Source organism: Eriocheir sinensis, chromosome 5 (assembly GCF_024679095.1).
Source record: "Eriocheir sinensis breed Jianghai 21 chromosome 5, ASM2467909v1, whole genome shotgun sequence".
NCBI classification, from domain to species: domain Eukaryota; kingdom Metazoa; phylum Arthropoda; class Malacostraca; order Decapoda; family Varunidae; genus Eriocheir; species Eriocheir sinensis.
The window spans coordinates 11,806,956-11,819,653 of record NC_066513.1 but is presented as its reverse complement, the minus strand read 5'-3'; the positions used below and the strand labels follow the sequence as shown (position 1 = coordinate 11,819,653).

The 12,698-nt window shown below is 41.2% G+C and overlaps 1 protein-coding gene across 4 annotated transcripts in view; it reads left to right on the top strand.

Moving 5' to 3' along the window:
- Positions 1-12,287, top strand: part of LOC126984331 (ubiquitin carboxyl-terminal hydrolase 8-like) — a 109,854-nt gene extending 97,567 nt beyond the window's left edge. For 2 of the 4 annotated variants that reach the window (XM_050837954.1, XM_050837946.1), the window contains 2 exons: positions 239-331; positions 10,026-12,287. In XM_050837954.1, coding sequence (XP_050693911.1) covers positions 239-331; positions 10,026-10,245 — 313 coding nt within the window. In that variant the 3' untranslated portion in view covers positions 10,246-12,287. Of the gene's footprint in view, positions 1-238; positions 332-1,359; positions 1,447-10,025 lie in introns of all 4 variants that reach the window. The other 2 variants (XR_007736591.1, XM_050837960.1) reach the window with 2 other exon arrangements.
- The last annotated feature ends 411 nt before the right edge of the window (positions 12,288-12,698 follow it).

Sequence of the window (12,698 nt, the reverse complement as noted above, 5' to 3'; positions counted from 1 at the left end):
TTATTAGGTTCGTCGTTATTATACGTTTTTTTTCTTCTTTTTTCTGCCGTTAATAACGGACTTTCGCATCAACGGATTAAAATTTTCCCCAATTAATCCGTTGTACCGAGGATTTGCTATAGCCTATTGTTCTTGTTCATATTATATTATTATTATTATGATTGCTTGTAGTATTTGTTATAATTGCTTTATTGTAATAGTTATTTTTAAGAACCCGTTTTTTCTCTATCTTCCTCAGGTACACGGACAGACGTAACCCCAGGAAGCAGAGTGTAATCTACCCCATGAGTGGGCTGAGTTTGCACGACCATTTGAAGGTCACCAAGGACAGGTGGGCCCTCCTTGTAGTACTGTATTATATTTGAGTTCTTATAGCACTGCCACCTCTAAATGAGAGCCAGGGTGCGGTCTAGGCGGAGCTATGGCTGTTTTCAGCGTTGCCAGGTCTCCCAAACCCGCGAAACCCGCCCCCCCCCCCCTCCCCTTCTCTCTTTGGAAACTATGCTTCTTTTATGGTTGAATGATTTAAATTTTTGCTGTTATTTCTTAATTTTTTGTTCATTTATTATATATAATTTTACTTTAAGTAATTTATTATTGTTTTACACACGGCACAAGATGACTTCGCTAAATTTTGTTGCTGCAGATATGCGAGAATTTGTTTTTGAAACTTCATCGAAAATTCCTTCATACTGCTTCTTCACAAAATACTGGCTTACGTTGAAGGCAGTTTCTCTGGCTTGACTATGTAGATGCGAGGAGCGAGTTGGCTGAGCTACCATCGTGTCTGTGTCAAGACGTAACATGAGCTAAGGGGCTCGTGGAAGCACTTCACCCATTGCTCCACATGTGACTCATGTTAGCTTGGGTCGGTCGGAGTGTTGCCGCTCGTGAGAGGTTTAACATTTATTTTTATCAAGAAAATATCAAATTTTCTACTTATATTTTATCAAACTATCTTATAAATATTATTGTTACATTTCTTACCTACCTTAGAACTGCGGTGAAAGTCATTTAAAGTAATAACATTTTCTTAGCACCACTGTAAAATATATATGCCACGTTTCTTTATTGCCGTATTACTCATACCTAGTTCACTTTTCTTTGATATGTCATAATATTTGCGTTAAACTTGTTTTAGTGTGTGTTTTATCTTATTCTTGTTGCCTTTTACATATATCACAAATTTACACATTACGGGTGTGGGAGGCTTGGCAGGCCTGGCCACAAGTATTGCCCCGCCCTGACCGCACCCTGGCCCGGTAGTATTATAGTTCATTCCTCTACCTGTTATTTTGATAGTGTGATCCTTCCTGCTCTGGCAAAGGTTCTTATTTCATCCCTCCTCTTGTTTTTCAGTCTTATGTTAGTGTGACCCATCATCCCATGGCAAAGGCTCTGATTCAATTTCTTCACCTGGCTGTCTGTCGGATGTTAACCCTTCTGGTATGCAATGTTTTGACTGAGATTTCTCCTAGATTACAAATCATGGCGGTCTATTTAACTCCTGATGAAGTAAAATGTTTAATGTCCAGCAAGTTTAGAGGTTGAACTTGCACTCCTTATACTTCAAACCAGAGCATTCTAGACCAAATAGTTACTGAAGTGTGGCCCATCAAAGTTGAAACAAGATGGTGGAGCAGAGGGAAGCAGTGAGAGGGGGGTGGAGGGTTACCACCATTGCCTGGACACGGGATGGAATCTTTCCTCCTGCCCATTCATTGCTTAGTTCTGGTAGGTTGAAAATTGATCTGCCTCATAATCAGGGTGGAGCATATGGCCGCCAGTTTTTAGTATGTTAGTTGCAATCATTGTTACACAGTTGCCTTCTTGCTCTGGCAAAGGCTCTAACTTCATCTTTCCACCACATTTTGATGTTAAGTGTATTCCATCTTGTTCTGGCAAAAGTTCTGGTTTCTCCTTTTCTCCTGGTTCTCTGTCTGATGTCAATATACTGCATGCTGCTCCTGGAAAAATTGCATTGTCATGTTTCCATGTGATTATTTGTGTCTGATGTTTGTGTAGTCCATTCTGCTCCAGCAAAGGCTTTAATAGCATCTTCCCTTTTTTGTTTTGTTTTTGTTTCTACTCTTTCAATGTACTTTTGTCTGCTCCAATGAAGATTCTCATTTCACATTTCTTCCTGATTTTTCTGTATGATGTTTTTTTACTCTGCTCAGGTAAAGGTTCCGATTTTTTTTATATTTACCTGTTTCTCTGTTTTCTATGTCTTCTACAGTTGTTGGGTTGCCACTCTATTATTGCGGTTGTTTATCTGTTGTTAGTTCTACCTATGATGTGACTTGCTCGAGTCCACTTCTCTCTTAATCTTCATTGTAACATCCTGAATCTCTGTGTATTTTTAAAGCCATAATGCTTCCCTCCTTTTTCCATGTTTTACCCCTCCATTCCCCTCGGCACAGTTAGAACATAAGAACATAAGAACGCAGGAGTCTACAAGAGGCCGGTAGGCCTGTACAAGGCAGCTCCTTTGACCCTAAGCTCCCGTGTATCTAACCCCACCTAATATCGCTGTCCATGAATTTATCTAGTCTATTTTTGAATGTGACAATTGTATTGGCACTCACCACATGACTGCTAAGCCTATTCCACTCATCCACCACCCTGTTAGTAAACCAATTTTTGCCTATGTCCCTGTTGAATCTGAATTTATCCAGTTTAAACCCATTACTTCGTGTCCTACCCGGTTCTCTTTCCAACAAAACCTTATGAATGACTCCCTTATTAAAGCCCTTCATCCATTTATAAACCTCGATCATGTCTCCACGCACCCTTCGCCTTTCTAGAGAATGCAAGTTTAACTGTTTGAGTCTTTCCTCGTATGCCAAGTTTCTCAACCCCTGAATCATCTTAGTCATCCTCCTCTGCACCGATTCTAACATTTTGATATCTTAGCTCTTTCTTTAGATATTTTTCAGGTACCGGATTTCTGAATTGTATTTTGACCACCCGATGAATAATGTTATTGATATTTAGGCAAAGTGATCTGTATCAGTTTGGACGCACAAGAACATTTCACTTTATTAAGGGAAAAAGTAAGCTTCAGGTCTGTTCAGCTTAAATCACTCATGTCCCTACAACTCACTTATGTAGCCATTCTTTCAATACACAAGCATTTTTATTTTTAAGAGTACTATGTGTAAAAGACGCCTGAATCTAGCTTTTACTAACTTGTGAGAAAATTTTCAACCTTTGTCCGTTCTCTTTTCATCATGATCATCATCATCTGTTTAAAGTCAGGTTTTCCCATGATTTCTTATGAGGTTTGATACTCTTCCAACAATTTAGTCCATTGCCTCAGTCTCTCCAGTGCCCAATTCTGTCAAATCCTCTTCAACACACTTCATACTTCCATTTGAGAGTCCTCTCGAATTGATGTATGATCAACCTAACCACGAGATTGTAAATCCATAAAAAAATATTACCTACAGTACTGCCTCACTACACCTCCATGTCTTCCTTGGCCTACCTGGTGGGCTGCGACCTGGCACCTCCACCTCAACAGCTCTCCCCAGTGTCCCCAATGCCTGCATTATCTCCTTCCTTTTCATGGTCCTAACCACTGTTACGTCACCAGTGTTGTAACACTGGTGTGGTCAGTTGTCTCGGGAAAAAGTTGCAAAAACACAAAGTCAAAACAAAAAACTGGGTTGGTTAGGCCTCAAAACACCAGGTTCTTTTCCCCTAACGGCCTAACCGAACAACAAATAAAAAGAAAAAGAATAATCTAAAACAAAGGAAATGGTAACGGAAAACGCCAAAATGAACTAAAGATGATATATATTTACAAAAAGTTAATATTTACATTACTTACAAAAAGAAAAGTAAAAACCCAAGATTGCCTTAGGAACACACACCTTAAAAAACATGAAACAAATAACAAAGAAGCACAAAACACTACTGAAAAACACTTGAACGAGGGAGGCAGCACGTAACACAGGCAAAGCGTGATAAACACGGAAACAGTAAAAAGTGGCTAGGACAAGGCCAGACCCCGGGTGGTCACTATGCCGCTCCCCAGAACCGGAAATATCCAGTTGATGCTATGTCGGCGTGGGTGGAAAATGCCACCGAATCCGGAAAATACCGGCCCAAACAAAGATGTCACATGGGCGAGCCACGTGGTGACCGCCCGTGTCTGTGGAAAAGAATAAAACAAGGCGGCGGGTGAAGCCCAGCCGTAACACCACCTCATCACCGTATTCTCAGCATTGTGCTCATCTCCTTCAATCCCCATTTTGCCACCTCCTTACTCTACACCTCATCCCTCCCTGTGACCTCAGCCACATACCTTAACATTCTCCGATCACATCCTGCAACTCCTTCGTTAGAGTCCATGTCTCAGAGTCCTATGGCATTACTGATCTGATATATACTTCAAACAAATTTCCTCCATGCTGTTGCTGCCTGTGTTCTTCCTGCTCCCTCCACTCCACCCTCGCTGGCTAACGTATCGCCAAGATAGCAAAACTGTTTCTTTTCTTCTATTACACCACCATCCACATGTCTAATTTGTCTTTTCCTCTTCTGGCAGTTCCACTCCACTGACTCTTCTTATACACGTTCGACACCAGAAACCTATCCCTCTAGTGGTCTCTCACTCCTAAACATCATTTGTCACATTCCGTGCAAAGAATAGAATTTGCTCCCACTCCACCGCCACACGCTCCACAGGGAAACCTTCCCAATGGTACATTTTGCTCCATTTTCTAGCCTGTTACCACCATCCTTGCTTTGCCATAATTCACCCTCAAAAAAGGGTATGAGACTGTCAGTAAAAGGAGAGTTGATGAGACAAAGAGCCTTAGACTCCACTCTGTCCAAGAGAGCTGTGTGAGTGAAGCCCCCCTACACATGAGGTGCATACTCCATACGAGGGCAGACAAGGCCCTTGTATATGGACAGCATCAGGGAGGGAGGAACAGAACTGGCGAAGATGATACAGAACGCCCAACCTCGAGGAAGCTGACTTAGTGATAGAGGAGATGTGCAGCTACCTGAGCTGAGCTGAGTGTTAGTCGAAGAATGGGGGATATGTGTTTCGAAGATTGTGTCAAGTTAATAGGTGGAGAAGTTGAGTTTTTGAGGCGTTGAAGGAAAACAAGTTCCTCCTACCCCAAAAAGGGTATGAGACTGTCAGTAAAAGGAGAGTTGATGAGACAAAGAGCCTTAGACTCCACTCTGTCCAAGAGAGCTGTGTGAGTGAAGCCCCCCTACACATGAGGTGCATACTCCATACGAGGGCAGACAAGGCCCTTGTATATGGACAGCATCAGGGAGGGAGGTTAATAGGTTAATAGGTGGAGAAGTTGAGTTTTTGAGGCGTTGAAGGAAAACAAGTTCCTCCTACCCCAAAAAGAAATGTTAGCAAGGTCTGAGGTTAAGTGTTCTGTAGCCTCCAGTCTGGAATCTTGTAATTCCTGTTGGGAGGGTCTTCTTTTGAAGGAAGTTGAATAATGCAGAGTAGTCATCAGCTCGGAAGGCATGGAAAATATAATTTCTTCTATTTTCCACTTCTTCCGAGCATTTTGGCACCTCAACTCAAGCAAAGCCTTCCTTTTCTTACTCCTACGCGGCCGCATTGTCACGTTTTTACAAAAACAAAGCAAGTGAGCATGTGTCCTCTGACCCAGGCAAACGATGCCTCTGCCACTGTTATCGTACATCAATATCAGAACCTAATACACTATAAAAAAAAACAGCCAAAAAAACGATCAAAATATAAGAAATGCAAGGCATATCGTACTGAGAGAAGGCGTGGCAGGGCGAACGGGCACCTAAAACGCAGCCGTTTTTTTACGCTTGGCAGCTGTCAGAATGTGTGCGTCACAAGCCAACGAATTACCTCTTTTCTTCCCAAATAATGCAATTTTATTTTACCTAAACCAAGAATTTCCACCTTTAGAATCTTCCGATCAAGGATCGATTCAAAAGTTTTAGAAAAACAAGAAAGCAGAACTATAGGATGTTAGTTTGGGGGATTGGAACGGTCACCCTACTTAGGCACAGGCTGTATGTTGGCGTACTACCTCCAGCAGGAAGGAAAGGTAGATGTTGAAAGGCAGAGACAGAAGAGTTTGACCAGGAAGGGTGTCAGCACTGAAGCACAGTTTTTAAGGACAATAGGAGGCACTCCATCGGGCCCATAAGCCTTCTGACGATTAAGGCCAGAGAGGGCATGGGAAAGAACCCTCAAAAGAATTTTAATAAGAAGGATAATGGAGTCAGATGAGGAATGGGTGGGAGGAATATGCCCTGAATCGTCCAGAGTGGAGTTTTTAGAGAAAGTTTTAGCGAAGAATTCAACCTTAGAGACATGTGACAGCAATGCTGCCATCAGGACTAAAGAGAGGGTAGCCACGCCCTGGTCCTTCAAGGGGGGTGCCTGTGCCCCGGGACCGTCCCCACGCCATCATGGGCAGACGATACAGTCGCCAGGAGGAGGGTCGCGCTTTGCAGGGGAGCCAAGCCCTGGTCCCCTGTTCCAGCATCTTGCCACTCCGGTGCCTTAATGCCTGGCTGTGGTGCGCTCCCGTCGAGCGACAAGGGCACGGCTCCAGGCCACTCTAAGGGCTTGGTCGCTGGGCGTCACAGGCCCGACCACGATTTGCTCACTGTACATGACCATTATGATCAACAAGTAAATAGAAAATATAAAGAGTTTGGTGCATGTGGACAACCTGTTGTCTAAGGGTTGTGTGGGGTTCTTGACAAGTCTGGAATCCCGTAAATTCTCGGCAATAAAAAAATATAAAGTAAATAACTGAAAATTGAGTTATCAGACTTACAGCCCCTCTAGTCCTTATTATTTAAATATCTGACCAATCACATCTCTCATAGGGTAAGCAAAAGCCAGATAAACGTGCTCTTAGGTTTATTGAAAACAACAAAGAAACTCGCTGGAAATTAAGAATAATTAATTAACACCAAGCACACAGCAACCTAGTAGCTATGCTAAAACATCCTAGGAATTAGATTACTTAGCTGCAGGTGGGGAGAAGCCAAGCCACACCTGGTCTTCCTCGTGGTCCGTACCTGGAGTCCTTCTGTCCTCTTTTCGTTCCTCTCACTGCAATGCGCCGTGCCCTCCTTCCTCCCACGGGCTTCCCTAGACCTGAGTATACAATCACTCTGGAATTGTGGATACTACAGACAGGAAAACCCCACGATGGAGAACGTGTTGTGGGAGGACGGCGAGAGGGACGTCCGCTCCCGACGAAGCCTGGGCAGGAGATGACTTGGAAGATGGCGGCCGTCCCACAATGCTCAGGCCGGGTTCCGCGGTCAAGATGCCAGCTCTCGCCATACGGCATCTCGTTTTCTGTGCAACACTTACGCTAAAACGCCCTAACGGCTATGGAATTATTATTTATTAATAACTTAACACATGCCATTGGTCATAGTGTGTCGTGCATCCCACACATAGTTCAGCGTTGGCAGTACCTATTAACGAAATGATTTGAAATAGCGCGCGTTCCCGCCTTCAAGTGTTTCTTCCCGCTCTCTCAATCAAAATGGCGGGGACTTCCGCGGTAACTTTCTACAGGCCACTCCCTGAATAATGACTCATGACAGGTTGGTGGCGAGAGGAGAGGGCGGGGAGAGCTGAATTGACTACACATAGCAGCTCCTGTTCACATAAAACATTACATACTCTGCTTTTTATTATTGTATCTCACTTATTGTTGACCACATGACTGCCAAGTCTGCACCACGAAACAGAACACATATTGTAATATCGATACTGATGTAAGGTGTGAAGTGCGACCGAAGATTTTAGAGTGTACAACACTGCACTCCCTGAGCATGAGGTCACCCATTATGATTGAAAAAAAGGGAGGGTTGTACAGGACAGAAATATGTCTCCTATTTTTGACGTCTTGAGTTACATTACTTCGCTTATTGGATGTGTTGTTGTTTACGTTCTTAATTGTATGCCGCATTGACGCAGCAGGATGGGTGATCAACAACTGATGCCCTAAGTTGGATCTCTAATGGGGGCTCCCTCCGCCTTTTTGTTCACAGGGAAATAATAAAAGCATCATCTCGACCGGCCATATATATATATATATATATATATATATATATATATATATATATATATATATATATATATATATATATATATATATATATATATATATCTATCTATTTTTACGTCATGACCTATAGCGCCGGTAGTTTTCCAGTGGGGCCTGATGGTCGGCCTAAGGCTTCTTCCAGTGGGTCCTGATGGCCCAGCCCGTTCTGGCGCAGGCGAGTGTTTATAGTGGCGCCATCTTGCATTGGCTCATGCTGCCCTCCCGGAGCTCATCTTTAATCCTAGAATCTAGAGTCCGGGTTGATAGGTGGTCTTCTGGACAGCATGTGGGTAGTTTAAGCCACTCGGCGGCGGCAGACAAATCCCAGCTCGGTGGCACCGGGCGGGGAGTGAACTCGCGTCCTCCTGAACGCGGTGGTGTTACTCTGTCGATTCAGCCACCGCCTCCCCTAAATATATATATATATATATATATATATATATATATATATATATATATATATATATATATATATATATATATATATATATATATATATATATATATATATATATATATATATATATATACACAGTACCGGACACCAAATCGTTAACACGGTAGTCGTTAATTAACATCGTTAATATTTTTGCTAAAATATAACGATTTCGTTAACATTGAAAGTCATTATCAAATTCATTAACGATCAATACATTCATGCTTCGTTAATGTACAACTACTTCATAAATAATCTTGATTAAACTTGTTCAAGCTAATGGTAACAAAAACCCGCTTTGTAACAGTGTAGAGAGCGCGTGAGGGGCGTTGTCAAGTGCTACCTAATAGTCGCTAAAAATTCCGCTAGATCAAACAAAATACTTCAAATTACCGCAATAAAAATGTCAATATCTCTCCAATATTATTCTGAACTTGCTAAAATATTTAAATTATCCTTATTTTTTTTCAGGTCACTCATCAAAATAAGAAAGTGGATAGATCAAATTTTATGCTGCTATTCAGTGCTAGATGATAGATCTCGGTAAAGTTGCTAAATTTCCTTCACTATTCTAGTGCAAGTCATCCTCGGCTTCGGCCTCAGTTGCCTGCTACCCTGTCTTACGTGCATGCTTTCAACTGTGTGTGGGCTCAGATTTTATAAGTTATTTATCAAATCATGGCTTCTCAAGAACATGACTGTGGACAATGTAGAGCTTGACCCTGCCAGTTCCTCAGACCTCAGCAGTTCTCGGGTTCTAAAGGCTCAGTCTCTCTATAATTACCAAGTGATAAAATTGAACTTTGATGAAGGCTTGTGAAGAATGTTGTGAAATATAAATGTTTACAGGAAATAATTAAATATAAGACTTATGTTTCTTATATCATTTTTTATTAACATTAACTTTAATGGTAACATTCGATACATTCCTGATGGATTAACGAAGTTCATGGTATTGACGTTAACATTTAGGTTGATATAATGGTTAACGACGTTAAGATTCTGATTTAACGATGCCCATCACCGTAAATATATATATATATATATATATATATATATATATATATATATATATATATATATATATATATATATATATATATATATATATATATATATATATATATATATATATATATATATATCTATATATATATGTGGGTGTGTGTGTGTGTGTGTGTGTGTATATATATATATATATATATATATATATATATATATATATATATATATATATATATATATATATATATATATATATATATATATATATATATATATATATATATATATATATATATATATATATATATATATATATATATATTATATATTATTATTATTATTATTATTATTATTATTATTATTATTCACAGCCTAAGGCCTTCTCAGTGATCAGAGGCCCTACTCATTGAGCATTGTGAGTGTATAGGAAGGGCCGGCACTGCCAGTAGCTGCTCTCTTACAACCAACTCAATCTTCTCCAGGGTGAAGCAGTATGACCTCTATGGAGTGTGTAACCACCATGGCACAATGCAGCAGGGCCACTACACTGCCTGCTGCAGGGCCAACAGGAGCCAGGACAAGCTTGGTAACTGGTATGAGTTTGATGACGAGAAGCTCGGCAAGGTAACAAGCTTCAGGCACCCCCGGGAGGCACACATCCTGTTCTACAACACCCAAAGCTTAGAGGCAATGCACACCTAGACCCTCCATTTGACAAACTGACTCAGGAACACCAAGTCATTGTATCCCAATTTTTTTTTTTAATCTAGAGTTATTAATAGTTGTTGTTTTAGAGTAAAGGAAGCAGGCCAAGGGCAAAGCAAAATAATGGCAAAAATTTTGCACACTTCTAGAAAAAAGAATTCAGAATCTGAAAGCAGGATCAGCTCTGGGTAGGGAGGCATCATGATTCTCCCCTCCTAAAAGAGAAAACACACATGAAGGACAACAGTTCCAGTGTTTACCAGTGACAGGAATGAAAGAGTGAAGTACTGGCTGACTCTTCCGTTAGGAAGTTGGGCTGCTTAGGTGTGAGGTTTAGTAGACAGTCTAAGGAAGAACACCAAGTTGTTCTCCGCGCCATATGACCCCGCAGTTGCGGCGCCAAGAACTGTTCTCCTTAGTAATCATCATCATCACCAAGTTGTTCTGACAAAAAGTTTGCCATTCCCTAAAGTATTAATTAATAGAAGCAAGGTAGTGTATCAAGTAAAGGTAGGTATAGTTTATAGAAGTTTATATTGTTTTACCACATAAAAATGTATTAACTTTTTAGAAAATATTTTATTTTCAAAGAGTAGAATGAAAACTATTCAATAAATTGAATATCTTGCAATGTAAGTTCATTAGTTTGATAAATCTGATTCTTGTTAATGTTTGTCAAGTGGAGTGCTTCTGTAGTGTTTGTGTTGGTGCATGGCAGCAGCTCAAGTAGTAGTAATAGTCGTAGATATAGTTATTATAAAACAAAAGAGTGAAGTAGATAATGTAGATAAAGTTATCCCTGTCAGCCATGGCAAAAACATGGCTGCCAAAGTTGTTATTGGCAGAGCTGCAAAAATTATCCAATACTGGTGGCGGAGTACAAGTATTGTTGCATTGTTAAAAGGTCACTCAAGTGAAAGCAAAAGTACACATTGTAAGAAGTACTTGAAAGTCCAAATAAGCAGTCTCATAAAGTATTCCAGCACTAAATATAAAGGTAATCACAATTATTGATAAAGATCATCAAACAATGCACTGGGAATGTTTGTTATGAAACAACAATAAAACATTGATGCCATTCAGTGGCTAAGCACCTCAGCAGAAGGAGCATTGGTGTCACTACGTGATTATGAATACTTGTATTGAGCTTGATCAGTAATGGCTTTTCAAAGTTATGGTTGCTCAGCACTGTTTTCAGGACCAGTGGTTAGCCAACACGGCTGAACAGGTACTTACAGGCAGTAGATGCAGCCAGTGTGTTGCACTATAAAAAAAAATAATGACAGTTCATTCAAAGCAGGAAACATCTTTTGTACCTCCATTTGTGACCTTTACAACATTGCTCTCACCATCATTTTTTGTTGCATCAAATTATATAAAATCTTTTGGGAAATACGTTGTGTTCATTACCTTCCTCAGTGTGTAAATGTTTACCCAGGCCACAACAGTGTAAAGAGTAAAGAAACTTGCATTTTGTAACAGTTAAAAGTACAAATATTTCTTAATAATAACTCAGTACAAGTAAAAGCACTCAACATTTCAGTACTATTAAAATATAAACATAGAACAACTGTTCTTAGGTACACTACTTGAGAAAGGTATTTTTTTTTTTACTTTACAACTTTGATATTTTGTAGGGAGAGAGAGTAAGAGCAAACTTGTGTGAAGTTGTTATAGTAGGATATCAATGTATTATTATTATTTAATATCACCACGAATTAGGCATACAATTGTCAATGGAAAAACCCACGACAGATAGATCACGCCACCTTATAGGAATGTCGTCCGTCAGTGTTTACCGTCTCAGTTTTGTATACTTCGCACTCCGATGGTGCGTGGAGGTCACCTTGACATACGTGACCAATTGTAACAATTATTTTCCAACCTGTAACTCGCCACTCCTTCACGAGAGTCCGACTGACACACAACGACAGTCGCTCTCGCTCCGTCGCTTCTTGTACATAAAGGCTACCAATATAATTCGCCTTAAGGAAGCTGAAGTCTTAATCAACACCCTTTAAACGCCCCCCGACAAGCCCGTTACATTTGGTTGACAGCGGTCACCCCGCGCCTGTGCCTTCGCTACCCCGTTCTCCTCCAAGCCACGAGAACTCACCAACAAACTCCGGGGACAGGCGTACAAGGGCAGAAGGAGTCAACGCACCTGCCGTCCGCGGCAGCGCACCTGCCGTCCGCGGCAACGCACCTGCCGTCCGCGGCAACGCACCAGCCGTCCGCGGCATCTCACAAGGCGCCAGCTACGTGCAACTCACAAGGCGCCAGCTACAAGCATCTCACAAGGCGCCAGCTACGTGCACCTCACTAGGCGCCAGCAACAAGCACCTCATCAGGCGTCCAGCCTACAAGCCTACAGGCTCTACAGCCTCCAAGCCTCGAGCACACCGGCTACAAGCAACTCTACAGGCGTCCAGCCTACAAGCCTACAGGCT